At 37.1% G+C, this 20,254-nt stretch overlaps 2 protein-coding genes across 2 annotated transcripts; both read left to right on the plus strand.

Moving 5' to 3' along the window:
• Positions 1 to 312: 312 nt before the first annotated feature.
• On the plus strand, positions 313 to 2,029 carry LOC132140415 (heat shock protein beta-1-like). Its single transcript, XM_059549198.1, has 3 exons — positions 313 to 871; positions 1,038 to 1,101; positions 1,204 to 2,029. Exons 1-3 carry the CDS (start codon positions 514 to 516, stop codon positions 1,388 to 1,390), a joined length of 609 nt encoding a protein of 202 aa, XP_059405181.1. The 5' UTR covers positions 313 to 513; the 3' UTR covers positions 1,391 to 2,029.
• Positions 2,030 to 7,232: 5,203 nt separating this feature from the next.
• LOC132141271 (myosin heavy chain, fast skeletal muscle-like) lies at positions 7,233 to 17,712 on the plus strand. Its single transcript, XM_059550635.1, has 39 exons — positions 7,233 to 7,451; positions 7,536 to 7,679; positions 7,764 to 7,920; positions 8,038 to 8,065; positions 8,171 to 8,279; positions 8,422 to 8,514; positions 8,650 to 8,713; positions 8,801 to 8,899; positions 8,993 to 9,096; positions 9,177 to 9,315; positions 9,413 to 9,531; positions 9,653 to 9,802; positions 9,887 to 10,057; positions 10,148 to 10,448; positions 10,559 to 10,629; positions 10,776 to 10,863; positions 10,961 to 11,078; positions 11,315 to 11,438; positions 11,531 to 11,667; positions 12,161 to 12,416; positions 12,509 to 12,751; positions 12,846 to 13,022; positions 13,229 to 13,374; positions 13,453 to 13,543; positions 13,628 to 14,017; positions 14,106 to 14,232; positions 14,601 to 14,719; positions 14,794 to 14,990; positions 15,076 to 15,259; positions 15,362 to 15,527; positions 15,608 to 15,732; positions 15,837 to 16,145; positions 16,266 to 16,469; positions 16,558 to 16,683; positions 16,771 to 16,941; positions 17,037 to 17,141; positions 17,221 to 17,316; positions 17,401 to 17,532; positions 17,636 to 17,712. Exons 1-39 carry the CDS (start codon positions 7,245 to 7,247, stop codon positions 17,654 to 17,656), a joined length of 5,808 nt encoding a protein of 1,935 aa, XP_059406618.1. The 5' UTR covers positions 7,233 to 7,244; the 3' UTR covers positions 17,657 to 17,712.
• The last annotated feature ends 2,542 nt before the right edge of the window (positions 17,713 to 20,254 follow it).

Raw genomic sequence — 20,254 nt, forward strand, 5'->3', positions numbered from 1 at the left:
AGGTAGTAAAATCCGACCAATTATTAGTGTTATGCAATGCATCTTAGTAAAGCTGGCTCTAAATGTTGTTTACAAGACTGAAGAATTCTCTAGAGCTGATATAAAGGCTAAAAGTACATACTGTTGTAAAACAAAGTTGGTAACTATGGTGAAAGAAAGAGCACCAAGATGTGACCAGATTACAGAAGCTATTAATGCAATGAAACTATTGCCAGTGAACCCATTGTCATGCGCCAAGAATTTGCCATTAACCCTTCAGTTCTATTTATACAGACAGGATGGCATCATTCGTGTATGTTAAATTGTTAACACAGGGTTGAAAGATTTGCCAAGCCTCTTTGTTGACATTTGGGATTGGATAACTGGATAATTTGGGATAAAGGTTTAATAGACAAGAACAGTATAAAAGAAGTGAGTGGCAACTTTCTGTAACATTTCACAAGTTTGTTGGCTGCATTAGCATCAGGTATTGGAAGCTCCAACAGTGTTTTTCAGTTTTGAAATTGTTTAAAGATGCCTCGTCCTTTGTTTCAAAGAAATGGTTGCTGGGACCCTTTTCAGGAGAAGGCACAAAACCTTTTCAGCCAAAACACTGACCTCCCCAACTTCCTCGAACCAGATGAGGTTAGCTGGATAGAATCAGCAAGGAAAAGATTAGGATTGACATCGACCTGGCCAGGATCAATGCGTATACCTCTCTTCAGCTCGGAGGCTCGACCTAAATCATGTACTGGATCAGAAGGATGCAGTTCTGAATCTCTGTGTGAACAAACAATAGGACAGCAAAACTGGAAAATCTGTCTAGATGTCAGTCCATTTTCTTCAGAGGAGATAACCATCAAAACGAAGGAGGGATATTTGGAGATTACAGGTATGATTACCTTGATATGTCTGTCTTTATTTCACATGTAAAATGTATAAAGCAACATGTATTTACATAAAAAAATGACTAGCCTATGTAATGACATTACACGCTGCAGATCGAATTTCCTAAATACTTCAATGGCAAGTTCTTTTGGGTCTGTTTTTTCTCATAGGTAATCACGAAGAAAGACAGGAGCATCACAGATGGATCTCAAGAACCTTTACAAGAAAATACAAGTAAGAGAGTTTGTTTTTTACATGTTTACAGCTGTACAGAATATACAGTGTTACTCCATGATTATTCAAGGCTGATTTCAATTTTCTTGTGTCATTCACTAGGCTTCCGGCTGAATTAGACCTAAAACAGATCAGCTCCATGCTGTCTTCAGATGGTATTCTCTCTGTTGAGGCCCCATTACCTGGCTCTAACATCAGTCTCCCCGGAGAGATTGTCATCCCTATTCACATGATGGACAAACAGTTATCTGCAAAATCAGACGGGCAATGCCTAACCAGTAACTTATAGACCTAGTTACTGGTTAGGCACAGTTCGTCTCAAAATATATGTATGATAAAGGTAGTGAATGTGTTTTCATAACTGTTTGTTTTTGATTGCTAACATTAGAAGCATTTGTAAATACTGGTTTTGCAAGGGAATATTTATCATATTATGAACCATTACCAAAATACTACAGTGACAGTAATATGCTTAATAGATCAGTTCGGCTGTTACTTTGTTTTAAAAACAGTTATGCAATAATTTGTGCTGTATAAGAATACATCAAAGATGATCACTCTCTTTTTCAGGCTACATTAAAAAAAAAGGAAAAAGGAAGTGGGGCTTCATAATGGGGATTGCACTGTATAATGCCAGGATAATCCTTTTGATTTTGAAAGGCTATTTTAATAAATCTGTTTTGAAAATGATACCTTGTATTAATGAATGTCATGACATAACAGTCTAAAGAAGCTGTATACTGAAATGTATCAATATTTAGGAAAGTAGCTGAGTAGATATCTTCTTAGTTGTGGAAATTTAGATTATTTCAAGAAATTCGTTTATTTTCAGTTTGTTCACCGAAATTATTAATTCACAGATTGATCATTCAGTGACCATTTCTATATTACATAAATACAACAACAGGTGGCGCAAAAGAGTGTCTTATGTGTTATGTCTTAGGTCAAGGAAAGTATTTACTTGTTACAAAAAAAACAAGTCTTTATTAATATTTTTGCCTAATCTACTCATTGAATAAGTAAAATAAGTGGTTCGGATGACCAAAGCACACGTTTTTTTTTTCTTTCATAATTAACATTTTAATGGTTTGGTCAGACATTTACAGATTCATAAATCTGGGATTATTTTAAAGGTGTTGTGGAGTTATGTTTTATGTTAAATATGACTATATAAACAAGTGTATTGTCAACATGTTCAGGGGGACCCAGAAACTGTAGCGGCAACCCTATCCACAAACATGTTTCTATTTATACAAATTGCTGCATGTTCATGTAATTCTGGATTTCACAGACACAAGTTGTCAGGCATTTGGTTGTAGATAGTGAGATACATTTGCAACATTTATCAAGTTCTTGGATAATTGTGCATGCATTTCGAAGTAAATCTGAGACTGATTTCATCCCATAGATGTACCAGTTCGGTCATTTAATTCACAAACGACATGTACCTGTTCATTCAGTTGGTTCACGAATGAGATCTCTCTTTTGTTTAGTCTCAAAACAGCGACTCGGTCACTGATGGCCATATTTGCATATTTGCACCAAAGAAAGACATTTACACTTTACCATTGTAAAGAAAACCGAGCCACTACTGTGTTTTAGAGTTAGCTTAGTGGTATATTTTGTACTTTGAACAATTTACTTGGCTACTTTATAGAGTAATTCTGAGGGAGATCTCTTAGATCTAGAACTAATTAGATCTCTTAGATCTAGAACTCTTAGAACTTATTATGCCCTTTCACAGCCCAAACTGCAATGTTATCTGCTGATGTGAGGCAAATGAGTTTGTTTTAAATTTTTTAAGAAGTGCATGACATGACTCAAACATAATTAAGTCATTTTTATTTAAAAGACATACAACAATAATAAAAATAGTACAAAATGCACACAAAACAGTACTCTGTACAGTGGTCAAGTAAATTGTTCAAAGTGCAAAATATACCACAAAAAGGTCTAAAATGTGGGTCAGCTGTCATACAATGGTAAAGTTAAAATTTCTTTCTTTGCTGCAAATATGTGAACTACATGAGCCGAGCTCTACCTCTTCACCATCATTATCATTGCGATGTGCACCAGTTTGGTCATTTCAGTCACAAACAAGATTTCTCTCGTTCAGACTCAAAAGCAATCCATGACGTGAGAAATGAATGGGAGAAACTGCAATGTGCAATATGGCGGAAAAATCCCTCTTTCTAAATGAAATAGCCAGTTGCTGAGTAAGTCATTGTGTCACTGCAGCAGTTGTTAGAAGCTCTGGTTCCTTTAGAAACCTGAGACTAGACCAGCCAAAGTGCATGCGTAATCATAACGTGCTTAAGACTGTGCATACGCATTAGCTGCTCTAGTCTCAGGTCTCCATGGGAGCCAGAGCTTCTAACAGCTGCTGCAGTGACACAGTGCTGGTGTAGCCTGAAAAATAAGCTTTTTAAATGCTATTTGAGAATAAGAGAAAACTTTCAGTTCATCTCCGATTTTGTTGCCGATTTGAAATATGTAATATGATTGTGAGTTCAACTAGCTGTTTTTGAGATTTCAGGATTTAGATAGGACTTTCTCTTGAATAAGCTGCAGAGAGGCCTTGCAAATATGACTATCGAGTGAACAGATTGCCTTGTATTTTTTACATTATTTGTTGTATTGTATTCATTCACTACATTGAGCAAATCACATGCTCCATCACATCTAATACTCGAAGGCTGTTTGCTCAAGGTTTAGTCATTCTTTGATTAATAATGCCATACTGCTCTAGAGGGAGGGATTTTTGTGAACGAGAAATATGAGTCAATGGATTACGTGAATAAAAATGATTTATTCACCTAAAAGATTCATTCAAAAAGAACGATTCATTCACTAATGTAACATCACTCCATCCTCAAGACGATGGTGCTGCCTGGTATTTAAAGCTGGAGAGCTGACACTAGATTCTCTGTGCTTTTAACTTCATACTACCATACTGCTTGCGTTGCCGGTCATGACACTGTCATTTATGAAATGCAAAACCTTCCTTATTTGGTTTCCTTCTTGGGGAGACCAAAAGTATGAAGGCAGGTTTCTCCTTACCGTTGTACCCTGACTATTTTTGTATGTGTTCCACAGCTTTCATCAAATACTCATGAGAAGTCTTAAAATGACGTGTCTCAGGTATTCTATGCACAGTAAAAAAAATAGCAATATGTTTTGCCAAATGTTCAGTATTTTCTCTGGTTCTATTACCTATATATGATTCAGTTATATCTCTAATATAAGTTGGCAAGAGGATGTATCTTCAGAAAAGTACCAACACACTGCCTTTTTAGTATCCATAATATGACAAAATGCTTTGAAAAGTAAGATATGTGTTGCTGTTTGATAATTAAGCATTTACCCCATGCTATAGATCTTCAGAAGAGCACATTTGATTATAAGTTTGGTTATAACTCTAGCATGTTTTTTTTCTTTTCTTTTTTAATTGTAGTGTTCATTAGGTTATATTAGACTCTGACCTGGATATAGTGTGCAAAATAACACACACTTACACACAAATATAAATTAATTTTTGTTTATATGTATATAAATCACAATGTTACTATGTAAACAGGTTATAAAAAATAAAAAAAACTGACCGATTTTCTTTACTTCCTGTATCAATGAGTCAGTTAAGCCTAATTAATGCATCACTGGTTGTATTTTACAGAGGATCAACCTATTAAAATGGTTATGATGACTGCTGTTAGTACATTTCCGATTAAATTAAGGGCTGGAACTGGGCCTGTAAATATACACCATAACACAGCGGCATGTAGAACTGCCACTTGAAACCACCATTTAACTTACTGAGTGCGCACACAGTGTCCATGCCAAAAATATAGCCCGAGGTGTCTCCGATTACATGACAAGTCTAAAGCTATTCAGGAGGAAGGAGGGTGTTGAAATGGCGAGAATGCCTGGGAGCTCTGCAGGGATCACTCTCCACCGCCTGTGAGTGATTGAAGATTTATGGCACAATATAAAGTTTAGTTTGTCAACATGTTCACATTTCAGTGTTACATGCACAGCATAAATGTGTGAACGTATCTGTTATTTACATATAGAGATTTGTAGTTCTTGATGTATTTATTTATTTAACTTATACATTTATTATTATTTTTGGCAATGCTTTACTTAGTATACTGTACATCTTAAGTATGTTAAGAGGTTCAAAAAAATCTATCAAGAAATTAAAGCAATCACACTTGTTTTTGCCAAAGATTGTTTCTGCCAGTTTTAATAACATTATATGAAGTAATTTGAAAACTGACTGTTAGCTTATGACTCTTTTACTCACTTCCTACAGCCCTAACCTACTAAAAACTATGCATGCTGAGAATGTGCAGGGCTCAGGGCTACACTCATTTGCCCTGCTATTAAAATGTAAGCAAATGTTATGCTAGTGTTGATGTCAGTTTCTGCATGAAAGAGGCCATAAAAAGTGTCACACATATGTTTCTGGGGGATGTCTGTTAAGGTGATTACTATTCTCGACATAAGCAAAAGATAAATTCAGTCATATAACAAAATATCAAAGTGGTAATATGGTGTGAATATATATTGCACACGTATTTTCAGCAAAACATTTCACAAATGTTTGTGAAAATGGTTTACAATGATTAAACAATAGATATGCTGTTAAAAATTAGGTATTTGTACACCAAGTTGTCAGCTGTTATTGGAACATAGTAAATGTGTTGATTTACACATGTGCTCAATTTTGTTTTGTAGAAAACATATGGAAACTCCAAAGGCTCTTTAATATGTTGTGCGTTTTAATAGACAAGTGATGACTGCACAGAGTAGCATTTTAACAGAACTTTCAAATGTATCCACTTTGATAAAACAGCACTGCTTTTTCCCCACATAAACATGACCAGAGGAGTGGAAGTGGTCAGCTGTGGTGTAATAAAAGTTCTGCTGCTTTCGTGGTGTGTGTCACGCTCGTTCAGCGGCCTCGTTTCGCTTTGACAGCTTTTAGCCTCACCCTGCTTCATTCTACTACATTAATAAATAATTAGCTCATCCTTGAACATGATTTCTGCATGAAATTTCGATACCTATTTCTATAACAACACTCTTTTTTTCATTACAAACACTAATCTTGAAGTCAAAAAAAAAATCCATTATGCAGCGCTGATGCTTCTGCATAGTGATGACAAAGCCAAACTGTTCTACATATTTCTCCTTGACGTTTACATAAAATAAGAACTAATCCAGGTGTCTAAGCCAGTTTTGGTTCATGCTGACGGGTGTATCATAATATATCTGTTGACACTGCATGCTTCTTTTGAATGGGGGTTTAATGTCATCAGAATGAATCAGTTACATCAATTAAATTGATTTAGCAAACAATAGTATCATACGTATCTAAACTTTACATTCATCTAATCTTCACAAACAACACAGTGAAACACAATTACAAAATTTATGTTCTTGACAAAAAATAGCATAGGCAGTACAGTAAGTGATTTCCATCTTCAGAATGATTGTCAGTGCCAAGTGTTTCAACTGATCAAATGCTTGTCTCCCATTTGTGCCATATTAGACATTACATAGCCATATTTAGCTTCTGCTTGGCAAGCAGAACAAATCAAATATAAGGCGGTATGGGCAAGCCCTGAAGACTGTTCAAGAGGCAGATGTGTTCAGGATTGTGGTAAGAACATTATTGAAAGCTCTACTGTTTGCCATTGAATGTAACAGATACACTTACAATAGGAGATAATTAGATCAAAATTGAGAAATTGATGACTATCAAATATATTTGCATGCAAATTTTTTCAGAATTACTAAATGAAAAGCGTTTTCACATAAATGTATGGCAATACTATTTTGCTAATTAAATTAGAGGAAAACAGAAAAAGGTCATATGAATTTTAAATATATTACAGGGCTGCTGGAAAAACATCACTAGTGGGAAGGAAAAAGGTAAATAATATGTTATGTTGGTAATAACTGAACAGCCATTTCACATTTCTAGTTCATGGACAGTTATTTTTGAAAGTTATTTTGTAGTTATTTTGTAGTATTGCAAATGAATTGCCAATATGGAAAAAAGTGTACAGTGATGAGGCTGTCTTGTAAATAAGAAATAAAATAAAACGATCATCTCTTCTCTGAAGTGAGCCGCCACCATGAGTACAGACGCGGAGATGGCCATTTATGGCAAGGCTGCCATTTACCTCCGTAAGCCTGAGAAGGAGAGAATCGAGGCTCAGAACAAACCATTTGATGCCAAAGCTGCTTGCTATGTGGTTGATGATAAAGAACTGTACGTCAAGGGAACAATCAAGAGCAGAGACGGTGGCAAAGTCACTGTCATTGTGAATGACACTAAAGAGGTGAAATTTCAACATTTCATGAAAAATCTTGCATATTTAATTTTACATATTTGTTTGGTCTAATTTAATGGATTAAATTTAAAGGAGAGAGTTGCAAAGGAGGATGACGTCCACCCAATGAATCCTCCAAAGTTTGACAAGATTGAGGACATGGCCATGATGACCCATCTCAATGAACCCTCTGTGCTGTATAACCTCAAAGAGCGTTATGCCGCATGGATGATCTACGTAAGTTCTGGAGCAAAGTAAAACAGCATTTAAGTTCATTTTGTCAGTGTTGTTGCAATCTGACTACTTCTTTGCTCATTTCAGACCTACTCTGGGCTGTTTTGCGCTACTGTGAACCCCTACAAGTGGCTCCCAGTGTATGATGCAGAAGTGGTGGCTGCCTACAGAGGCAAGAAGCGTATGGAGGCCCCACCCCACATCTTCTCTGTCTCTGACAACGCCTATCAGGCCATGCTGACTGGTAAGATCTGATTTATGTGATCTGAATTATTTCTAAGTTGATTTTGGTATGTCAAATTCACATTCAAATATATTTTTCTTAAAAAATCGCTGCAACATTATTACTTTTCATTTGCAGACAGAGAGAACCAATCCGTCCTAATTACGTATGTATCTAGCCTACTCTACTGTTTGAGATGTTGAGAACGGTTATATTTTGCTCTTGTGGAACTTCTACATTTCTTATCATCATTTCTCTTCTCATAAACCAGTGGAGAATCTGGTGCTGGAAAGACTGTGAACACCAAACGTGTCATCCAGTACTTTGCCACAGTTGCAGTTCATGGTGACAAGAAGAAAGAGAATGCCAGCAAAATGCAGGTATGAGATACAAAACTATGATAAATAAATTTCTCTGAAAGATATTAAAGATGAAATTAAAGGTAAAATTAATAATGTCTGCAAATAGTGATGACACAAGATACAAGAGAAAATAACTGAAACCCCTTCAAACATCAAACAGGGCTCTCTTGAGGATCAGATCATTGCTGCTAACCCTCTGCTTGAGGCTTATGGTAATGCCAAGACTGTGAGAAATGACAACTCCTCTCGTTTTGTAAGTCAAGCTATTTTTATATTCAAACATAATTTAGAAATATTTAGCTTAGCTTTGTTGAGTACTTTGTATTGTTGTTGTTGTTGTTTTAGTAATACAGTACAGCAACTCAAATGTTAATTTTATTTTAAACAGGGTAAATTCATCAGAATTCATTTTGGCACATCAGGAAAACTGGCTAGTGCTGATATTGAGACATGTAGGTGGACATGATCTTATTTATCCATCCTCCACATTTGTCTGTCATGCTTCAGATGATTGTGACACAAGTACATTCTCTCAACAGATCTGCTGGAGAAGTCTAGAGTGACATTCCAGCTTTCAGATGAGAGAGGCTACCACATCTTCTACCAGATGATGACCAACCATAAGCCTGAGCTGATCGGTAGATGCACATATTTATTTAACATTTACTATATTGTACAGATAATATTGTACAATTCTATGAAATAAATATTAATATACATGTATTTTGCAGAAATGACGCTCATCACCACCAACCCTTATGACTTCCCCATGTGCAGTCAGGGTCAGATCACAGTGGCAAGCATTGATGATAAAGAGGAGCTGGTTGCTACTGATGTGAGTCAATGCTGTTTTAAATAACAAACTCAATGTAAACATGACTAATCATAGAGCTTGTTCTTTTCTGAAATTTCCAGACTGCTATCGATATTCTGGGCTTCAGTGCTGAGGAGAAGATGGGCATCTACAAGTTCACTGGAGCTGTGCTTCATCATGGTAACATGAAGTTCAAGCAGAAGCAGCGTGAGGAGCAGGCTGAGCCTGATGGCACAGAGGGTGAGACTAAATAGTACTAATGTGTGTGATTACATGCAGTGCTTGAATTGAAAGATCCACATTTCTATATTCTTAAAAAAAAACTTTTACATGGCAGAGGCTGACAAAATCTCCTACCTTCTGGGTTTGAACTCTGCTGATATGCTGAAGGCTTTGTGCTACCCCAGAGTAAAAGTCGGAAACGAGTTTGTGACCAAAGGCCAAACAGTGCCACAGGTGTGTGTAGTAATATATGTAATAACATATCTCCATCAAGACATTTGTGTTCAGCTTGAAAATCATAATTGAATATAGCAAATCAAAAAGTTTTTAATAAAAATTCAATCTATTCTAACAGGTTTACAACTCTGTTAGCGCCTTGTGCAAATCTATCTATGAGAGGATGTTCTTGTGGATGGTCGTTCGTATCAACCAGATGTTGGACACAAAACAGCAAAGAAATTTCTTCATTGGTGTGCTGGATATTGCTGGCTTTGAGATCTTTGATGTAAGAATGTTTTATGTTTATTTCTCTTTATGGAAAATAGAGTCACATTCAGCTGCTAGTAAATGATCCTGTTTCTTTCTCCAGTTCAACAGCATGGAGCAGCTGTGCATCAACTTCACCAACGAGAAACTGCAACAGTTTTTCAACCACCACATGTTTGTGCTGGAACAAGAGGAGTACAAGAAGGAGGGCATTGTTTGGGAATTCATTGACTTTGGCATGGACTTGGCTGCTTGCATTGAGCTCATTGAGAAGGTTTTTACTGGTTTATGAACTTATTAATTTCCATTTTCCATTTTCAAAAGTATACATTTTTAATAATAAACAACATTCTTTTATAAACAGCCCATGGGTATCTTCTCCATCCTTGAAGAGGAGTGCATGTTCCCCAAGGCTACAGACACTTCCTTCAAGAACAAGCTGTATGATCAGCATCTTGGCAAGTGCAATGCTTTCCAGAAACCAAAGCCTGCCAAAGGCAAGGCTGAGGCCCACTTCTCCCTGGTCCACTACGCTGGAACTGTGGACTACAACATTTCTGGCTGGTTGGACAAGAACAAGGATCCACTGAACGAGTCTGTTGTGCAGCTTTACCAGAAGTCTTCTGTCAAACTGCTGGCTACTCTCTACCCACCTGTTGTTGAGGGTAATAAAAAACTGAACTGTGCTAATTTAATTAACCAAACACTGATTTAATTTTGCACTTTCTTCTGATTATCACATTATGTGTCTTCCTTTGTCTCTTCATCTGCATAGAGACTGGTGGTGGAAAGAAGGGAGGCAAGAAGAAGGGTGGTTCCATGCAGACTGTGTCTTCACAGTTTAGAGTACGTCTTTGTTTGAAACCAAATTTGAATAATGATGCAGTGAAAGCAATGACTGTACATCAGCTTGCTTGATAAGTCAGAGAAATTATATATCAACAAGTCAGTCAATGTGACTAAGAAAGCTGTACCTTTTCATGATTAAACAGGAGAACTTGGGCAAGCTCATGACCAACTTGAGGAGCACTCACCCTCACTTTGTGCGCTGTCTGATTCCCAATGAGTCCAAGATTCCAGGTAAAGTAATAAAGGGATTACAGATATTCTGTCATTAATACAATATTTAATACTTTTACTAATTTATCAAGCTCAAGATCTAAACTGTCTTTTATAGGTCTTATGGAGAACCACCTGGTTATCCACCAGCTGAGGTGTAACGGTGTGCTGGAGGGCATCAGAATCTGCAGAAAGGGCTTCCCCAGCAGAATCCTCTATGGTGACTTCAAGCAGAGGTAACAGGGACCACATGAAAAAAACAACCTGTCCTCCAACCAATACGCTCGTATAGGTCGTTTGTCCAAATCCCTGAAATACGACCCATCAGAGCGTATACTACAATTGCGCCCCTATCGGCAAAAGGTCGTTTTCATATTAATGTTTTGTACTCTTTTATTTGCCCTCTGAAATATATTTACTGTATGAGGCTCTTAATTAGAGGAAATTAAGCATTTTGATTGACCTTCAACAGATACAAGGTGCTGAATGCCAGTGTAATCCCAGAGGGACAGTTTATTGACAACAAGAAAGCTTCTGAGAAACTCCTGGGATCCATCGACGTTGATCACGACCAGTACAGATTTGGACACACAAAGGTTCATATTCTTCTTTACAGCATTTAAAACATTTAATCATTTATTGTATAAGGTTATTCTGTTTAAATCACTGTCATTTATTATATATTCAGGTGTTCTTCAAAGCTGGTCTTCTGGGTACTCTTGAGGAAATGCGTGATGAGAAACTGGCTGCTCTGGTCACAATGACTCAAGCTGTCTGTCGTGGTTATCTGATGAGGAGAGAGTTTGTGAAGATGACGGAGAGGAGGTAAGGAATGTCATGAAAGGAACAAAACCTCTGATTTTTATATTTATATTTCTCTATATTTATATTTCAGTTGGTATAAACCTTTTATCAGTGGAAATATTTATACCAATGATTTCTTCCCCTCATGATTTCAGAATGTCAATGAATAATAAATAAGATTTGTTCCTCTCTATGGCAAAAAATTAAAGTATCTTGGAAAATATTTAAGATTTACTTATATTTACAATAAGCAGGTTTTTAATATCTATTTTGTGTCAAAACAGAATTCAGGAAAAAAACATGGCACAATGTACCGTTACCTATATTTTGAATTACACATTGCACTGTATTGTGATTTACAGTTAAAGAAAATCTCTGAAAACCAAACGTATAATATCTTGAAATTTTTTACTTAGATTTTTTGATACATGTAAGACTTGTAGGAAGTATTGTGTTGACAAGTATAAAAATAAGTGCATTTATCAGTTACTAATTATCTAAATGATTTAATCAGGGATGCAATTTACACCATCCAATACAACGTCCGCTCTTTCATGAACGTCAAACACTGGCCATGGATGAAGGTTTACTACAAGATTAAGCCTCTGCTGAAGAGTGCTGAGACTGAGAAGGAGCTGGCAACCATGAAAGAGGACTTTGTAAAATGCAAAGAAGATCTTGCCAAGGCTGAAGCCAAAAAGAAGGAGCTTGAAGAGAAGATGGTGGCACTGCTGCAAGAGAAAAATGATCTGCAGCTGCAAGTAGCATCTGTGAGTTTACCTAATTTAATTAACTGAAATATATCTCCATTAAAATGGAACAAAGTGGTTTCCAAAGAAATAACAATCTATTTTCCTAACAGGAATCTGAGAATCTGTCAGATGCTGAGGAGAGGTGTGAGGGTCTGATCAAGAGCAAAATCCAGCTTGAAGCTAAACTCAAAGAGACAACTGAGAGACTGGAAGATGAGGAAGAAATCAATGCTGAACTGACAGCTAAGAAGAGGAAGCTGGAGGATGAGTGCTCTGAGCTGAAGAAAGACATTGATGACCTGGAGCTCACCTTGGCTAAAGTGGAAAAGGAGAAACATGCCACTGAGAACAAGGTTGGAGATTTTGTTGGTTTAAGATTAGATTAATAATTTAACATTATGATATGATATATTAAATGCGCTCATTTGAAAAAAAAAAAAAAAACAGGTCAAAAACTTGACTGAGGAAATGGCAGCTCAGGACGAGAGCATTGGCAAACTTACGAAGGAGAAGAAAGCCCTCCAAGAGGCACATCAGCAGACCCTGGATGATCTCCAGGCAGAAGAGGACAAAGTCAACACCCTGACCAAATCCAAGACAAAGCTTGAGCAGCAAGTTGATGATGTGAGTTGTCATAATTAGGTTATACTTTGAGTATATAATTTTGTATTTTTCATACCATGAGTAGAAGTAATGACTAAATATTAAAGACAATAAATGCATTATATTCATAAGGTGTATAACTTGTCACATGTTAAAATGAATCAAATAATAATGGTGCTAATAATTAATCCACTTAATTAACACAATACCAACATCAAATTGCTTAGCTGGAAGGTTCCCTTGAACAAGAGAAGAAGCTCCGCATGGATCTTGAGAGAGCAAAGAGAAAGCTTGAAGGAGACCTGAAATTAGCCCAAGAGTCCATCATGGACCTCGAGAATGACAAGCAACAATCTGATGAGAAGCTGAAGAAGTAGGAAGTTTTTGTAAACTCTTACAAAAATAAATATCATTTATTTCAAATCATTCATTGTTCCCCTTTTACACACAGAAAAGACTTTGAAACAAGCCAGCTGCTCAGCAAGATTGAAGATGAACAATCTCTGGGTGCTCAACTCCAGAAGAAGATCAAGGAGCTTCAGGCATTCTTTTTTCTTTTGTTGTTAAAGGCAATGGTAAAAAAAAAAACAAAAAAAACTAATAAGGTTTTATTAATGCCACTGTAGGCTCGCATTGAGGAACTGGAGGAAGAGATTGAGGCTGAGCGTGCTGCTCGTGCCAAGGTTGAGAAGCAGAGAGCTGATCTCTCCAGGGAACTTGAGGAGATCAGTGAGAGGCTTGAGGAGGCTGGAGGAGCCACTGCTGCTCAGATCGAGATGAATAAGAAGCGTGAAGCTGAATTCCAGAAGCTGCGTCGTGATCTTGAAGAGTCCACTCTCCAGCATGAAGCTACGGCTGCTGCCCTCCGTAAGAAGCAGGCAGACAGTGTGGCTGAGCTGGGAGAGCAAATCGACAACCTCCAGCGTGTCAAGCAGAAGCTTGAGAAAGAGAAGAGTGAATACAAAATGGAGATCGATGATCTCTCCAGCAACATGGAGGCTGTTGCCAAAGCAAAGGTTTGACAATTGATTCTTAAATCTTTTCAAGGAAATATATCAAATAATGTTAAGATTCTTAAGAAACTAATGATCTCGTGGTTTACAGGCCAATCTTGAGAAGATTTGCCGCACCCTTGAGGACCAACTAAGTGAAATTAAGTCCAAGAATGATGAGAACCTCCGGCAGATAAACGACCTCAGTGCTCAGAGAGCAAGACTTCAAACTGAAAATGGTAACAATGGATACAAAATTCTCAAAATTACATAAATATGCATATAAATATATTTATTTAAATATAAACAATTATAGTGGCAAAATGTATTATTTATATACACCTTAAAGTGATAATGTTGGCTTATGCAACTCCTCAGAGAGGGTTTTAAGCATGTCATGGTTTAGTGTAATACAGTTAAACAGAAACCAGACTGACAGCAGTGCACCAAAATGAGTGCAAGTAGTCCAATTAGTTTATTCACTGTAGCGAAGTGCCACTATGCAATAGAAAAACATTGCTTCTTCCATTTATTAACATAGATATATACAGGTTTTTCCGCAATTCTTATATCTTACCAATATTTTTGTAAATGTAAATCTCTAAAGGTGAGTTTGGCCGTCAACTGGAGGAGAAAGAGGCTCTTGTTTCTCAGCTCACCAGAGGCAAACAAGCTTTCACTCAGCAAATTGAGGAGCTTAAGAGGCAGATTGAAGAGGAGGTCAAGGTAATAGCATCGACACAAACATTATTTCCACTTACTATGCAACCCAGCCAATATTATGTGACTTTGTTATCTAGGCCAAGAATGCACTGGCCCATGCTGTGCAATCAGCCCGTCATGACTGCGACCTGCTCCGTGAGCAGTTTGAGGAAGAGCAGGAGGCAAAGGCTGAGCTGCAGCGGGGAATGTCAAAGGCCAACAGTGAAGTTGCACAGTGGAGAACCAAATATGAAACTGATGCCATCCAGCGCACTGAGGAGCTTGAAGAGTCCAAGTATGAACATCACAAGAGCTGATTACTATGTGATCATATGGAAAATTCTTTCATGTTAAAACTGTTTTTTACAAATGCATTGTAGGAAGAAGTTGGCTCAGCGTCTGCAAGAGGCAGAAGAACAAATTGAGGCTGTGAACTCCAAATGTGCCTCTCTGGAGAAGACCAAACAGAGACTCCAGGGTGAAGTGGAGGACCTCATGATTGATGTGGAGAGAGCCAACTCTTTGGCTGCCAACCTTGACAAGAAGCAGAGGAACTTTGACAAGGTTAAAAATAAATAAATAAAAGTCATTCTGTAATAAGATACAGGCATTATTTCAGCATGCTGTAAGTTGAACAAATCTGATTTTAATATGCCTCCATTGAAGGTCCTGGCAGAATGGAAACAGAAATATGAGGAAGGTCAGGCAGAGCTGGAAGGTGCCCAGAAAGAGGCTCGTTCACTCAGCACTGAGCTGTTCAAGATGAAGAACTCCTATGAGGAGACTCTGGATCAGCTGGAGACCCTCAAGAGAGAGAACAAAAATCTGCAGCGTAAGACTGAAACATTAACAAGTAAATATATATGATAAATGAATGCCAATAATGATAGATTATATTTTTCCTTTCTACAGAGGAGATTTCAGACCTGACAGAGCAGCTGGGTGAGACTGGTAAGAGCATCCATGAGCTGGAAAAGGCCAAGAAGGCAGTGGAGACTGAAAAGGCGGAGATTCAGACCGCCCTGGAGGAGGCTGAAGTGAGTATCTGGAGTTGAATATGTAATTCTGCAGGGAACCATAATACTGTGTTATTAATTCATATTTTCGTTCTAAAATGTAAATATTGTTTTTCTTTTCATAGGGCACCCTGGAGCATGAGGAGTCCAAGATTCTCCGTGTCCAGCTTGAGCTTAACCAGGTCAAGGGGGAGATTGACAGGAAGCTTGCAGAGAAGGATGAGGAGATGGAGCAGATCAAGAGGAACAGCCAGAGAGTCATTGAATCCATGCAGAGCACTCTGGACTCTGAGGTCAGGAGCAGGAATGATGCCCTGAGAATCAAGAAGAAGATGGAGGGAGACCTTAATGAGATGGAGATTCAGCTGAGCCACGCCAATCGCCAGGCTTCTGAGGCCCAGAAACAGCTCAGAAACGTTCAGGGACAACTCAAGGTATATGACTTCTCTTTGGTTTATGGGTTCAGTAATATGATTGTATAATCTAAGCTATGTTAAGTAAAGGCAAACCGAAAGCACATCAAAAGCTTAATGTAATGCTATTGTTATGTTCAGGATGCCCAGCTGCACCTTGACGATGCTGTGAGAGGACAGGAAGACATGAAGGAGCAGGTGGCAATGGTGGAGCGCAGAAACACTCTGATGCAAGCTGAGATTGAGGAGCTGAGAGCCGCTCTGGAGCAGACAGAGAGAGGCCGCAAAGTGGCTGAACAAGAGCTGGTGGATGCCAGTGAGCGTGTTGGGCTGCTGCACTCTCAGGTAACAGCATAATGTATTTTACAAAGAAATTAATTCTACAATGAAATATTTATCTAAATTGTTCATAATGTTGCTTTTCATGTTATAGAACACAAGTCTCCTGAACACCAAGAAGAAGCTTGAGGCTGACTTTGTTCAGATCCAGAGTGAAGTTGATGACACTGTACAGGAAGCCAGAAATGCAGAGGAGAAGGCCAAGAAGGCCATCACTGATGTGAGAAACAGTAGCTGCCTAATGATTCACAAAACACTTCTGTGCTTAAAAATGTCAAACTAATATCTGTCTATATTATTGCAAAAGGCTGCAATGATGGCAGAGGAACTCAAGAAAGAGCAGGACACCAGTGCTCACCTTGAGAGGATGAAGAAGAATCTGGAGGTGACAGTGAAGGACCTGCAGCACCGTCTGGATGAGGCTGAGAATCTGGCCATGAAGGGAGGAAAGAAACAACTCCAGAAACTGGAGTCCAGAGTAAGATTGCCTTTATTCTGATGTCCTCCTTTATCCTGATATTTATAGTCTTGATGTGGACATTATCCAGTGTCTAAACATGTCTAAATATTAAGGTCCGTGAGCTTGAGGCTGAAGTTGAAGCAGAGCAGAGACGTGGAGCTGATGCTGTTAAAGGTGTCCGCAAATATGAGAGGAGAGTCAAGGAGCTCACCTACCAGGTACTTATATATATAAAAAAAACTTAAGGTCACATTAATCTGATTATCCTTTAGTCTGATGTACATGTATTATCTGCAGACTGAGGAGGATAAGAAGAACCTCAACAGACTGCAGGATCTGGTTGACAAGCTTCAGCTGAAGGTCAAGGCTTACAAGAGGCAGTCTGAAGAAGCTGTGAGTACCTCATTTAAGAACAAGAAGCACCTTCTAAACATATGAGATCTTCTGCTGCTGATATAATTGTGTGTGGATTTGCAGGAGGAACAAGCCAATACTCACCTTTCCAAGCTGAGGAAGGCGCAGCATGAGCTGGAGGAGGCTGAGGAGCGTGCAGACATTGCTGAGTCTCAGGTCAACAAGCTCAGAGCCAAGAGCCGTGATGCTGGAAAGGTAATTTCTTTTTCTGGTGCATATTTTTTTCAAGCTTAACTACCTCATATATTCTCTTTTTTACTATGTATTCATGTATTTGCTCACTCTTTTTTTTTCCAAGGGCAAAGAGGCAGCTGAGTGAAAAACATACCATATACATCTCTGAAACAGTAAAAATTAATAAACTTTCAAATTCAGCAGCTTATTTTTCTTGTCATTTTTGTTGATTTATTTATTGACTCACGATTGTTTATGATTTGTTATTACTTAAGCTTCATGATAAACCATAAATCCAATCAAGTAGTTTATGAAATGGGCTCAATAGTATGTACTTTGATTTTTAAAATCTATCAAATAAATGTCAAAATCACAACTACAACTTCTAGCAAATTAATGTATTTTAAACATAATTCCATTGAACTTTATGAATTTAATAATATTATATACATAATATAATATATATGTGGTTTGTAAAGACACTGATATGTCAACAAGATTAGCTTAAAAGAATAATTAAAGCATTCATTTACAAAAACTAAACCACTTTTTTTTTATATTAAAACCATAGACATGGTCGATGGTCCAGTCCCAGTTAGTTATATTATTTGTACAGTTCTACTCTTTGTTTTCATCTTTGCAGAAATATGTTAGTTTAATTACACCACAATACAGATCAGCACAGATGGCAGAATTGTATTTTTATTGCTACAGTTAATACTGAGCATTGTAATTATGAAGAAATAAACTAATGATATCTGCCTACTTCTAAATACACTACCTATCCTAATGCATACACCCACATTTCCAAATGCACTTTTGTAATGTTACAAAATATCTCAAATTAAGGATGCTAATGCCTTTTGTCAGAGACTATAGTCAATTTCTTTTTATAAATTTTAAAGGCCTGCACAAATATACAGTCTAGTCATGAAACTGTAGATGGCGCTCGGCTGATGGGTTGTTAATGTAACTGATGATATTCAGAGAATTAAATGACTTGATACAAGATGACTGGTTCATGCTGCATATGCAGCCAATGATGTTACTACCTTGCATTTATATTGCTGGCTAGCATTCACTAGAGATTCCTTTAGTGCACTTTTTTTAGAGCTTCTCTGAAACCTTCCACCTTTCCCAGCTCCACCTGTATAGATCTGCTATGGGTCATCTTATATGTTGTTCGTGCAGCAGCAGTATGTCTTAAATACTCAAGGCAACGCATCGCCATAGCATTGGCAGTAGCAAGTTCCTGTACTTGCTTGCAGTAGCAGCGATAATCTACAACTACAGCAATAACCAACAACAGCAGGAATTCAGCAGCAGCAGCATAGCAGATCTAATCTGCCAAGTCCAAATACAATATTGTCATGTACATCACCATGCTAAAATCGTCAGAGAGTTGTCATGATTAAAATAAAATGAATACTGAATGGGTGGGGTAGGGCAACGTACGGTAACATTCTAAATAGTAATATGAATGTTAAAAACCATGATTTAAATTATTTATACCTCACCTTTTTTTTCTAAATAAGGTATAGCCTGTCAAAATTTGTGATTACATTTTATATTAATTTAAAATGTATGATTATATACTATTATAGGCTGTCTGTCAAAAGTTTGGTGTAATTTACTCTAATATGGTGATTTTGTGCTAATTATTAATTTATGACAATAAAGTGATATGATTCGATTTGATGACTGTTGAAAACATTGCCCTTTAATGCTTTCGTGGAAACCAAGAATGGCTCATTTCAATGTCAGAATGGCAAATTTCTTCAAAAGACAACGAGTTTGCAAGCATGATATAAACACCATAAATTAAACATTGTCATAATCCAGTGCTCACTTATGCTTCAGTAACTCACATTCATTTACTTCAATCACAACCTTTTGAACTTTCCACACCTGCATTACATCTCAGCTGGACTATTGCAACTCTCTTATGGTGCTTATTCCACTCTGTGGAAATTAAATTAAATTAAAATTAAAAAATGAGTATTAATCCAGTCTCAAAACTCATATGTATATTCGATTAACATGCAATTTTATCTCGTTTTATTGTCTCTAATTGGTTAGTGATTTTGTGTTTCTCTTTATGTGTATTTGTATTGTAATTATTGTACAGCACTTTGATCAGCCTGTGGGCATTATTAAATGTGTTTTAGAAATACATGGGACATAGTAATCTATAAATCATGTTACAATTCCTGTTTTTCCCCAAATTTAGACCTCTTAAAATGATAATTAAGATTTTTCTTATTACATTTAATGTTTAAGACTTTGTATGGCCTTGCATTTGATATAAATGAATTTAAGTATTTAAGACCTGCAGGGACTCTGGAATAGTATGTACAGTAAATGGAGTTTGAATTACTGTTTACCGGCAATAAAGATGATGATGATGAAGATGAAGGTGATTTTGTTAATGATTACATGAACATCATATCCTCATGCACACTGTTAGTTATACATCCCATTATCCTTATAGTCTGAAAAAGAAAATGTATTGCCTGGTGACATGCACCAATCTATAGCAAACTGATCCAATTAAATATCTAAGGTGATAGTATCCGATACTTTTGATGGAGCAGAATAAACATTTGGAATATAAAAAGGCCCTGTATGAAGATAATGAGTTTATTGAAGTGGTGTTAAGTGTAATAAACACAATCATGTTGTTGGTTAATCAAATAAACATTATAAAACATAAAATAAACATAAGCAAGATTTTATCAATCTT

The sequence above is a fragment of the Carassius carassius genome, chromosome 5, assembly GCF_963082965.1.
Source record: "Carassius carassius chromosome 5, fCarCar2.1, whole genome shotgun sequence".
Lineage (NCBI taxonomy): Eukaryota > Metazoa > Chordata > Actinopteri > Cypriniformes > Cyprinidae > Carassius > Carassius carassius.

Coding starts and splice junctions, on each gene's coding strand:
- LOC132140415 (XM_059549198.1), top strand. CDS start 514: ATGCCTCGTCCTTTGTTTCAAAGAAATGGTTGCTGGGACCCTTTTCAG. Junction 872..1,037: donor GGGATATTTGGAGATTACAG/GTATGATTACCT, acceptor TTTTTCTCATAG/GTAATCACGAAGAAAGACAG. Junction 1,102..1,203: donor ACCTTTACAAGAAAATACAA/GTAAGAGAGTTT, acceptor GTCATTCACTAG/GCTTCCGGCTGAATTAGACC.
- LOC132141271 (XM_059550635.1), top strand. CDS start 7,245: ATGAGTACAGACGCGGAGATGGCCATTTATGGCAAGGCTGCCATTTAC. Junction 10,058..10,147: donor GCATTGAGCTCATTGAGAAG/GTTTTTACTGGT, acceptor TTTTATAAACAG/CCCATGGGTATCTTCTCCAT. Junction 10,449..10,558: donor CTACCCACCTGTTGTTGAGG/GTAATAAAAAAC, acceptor TCATCTGCATAG/AGACTGGTGGTGGAAAGAAG.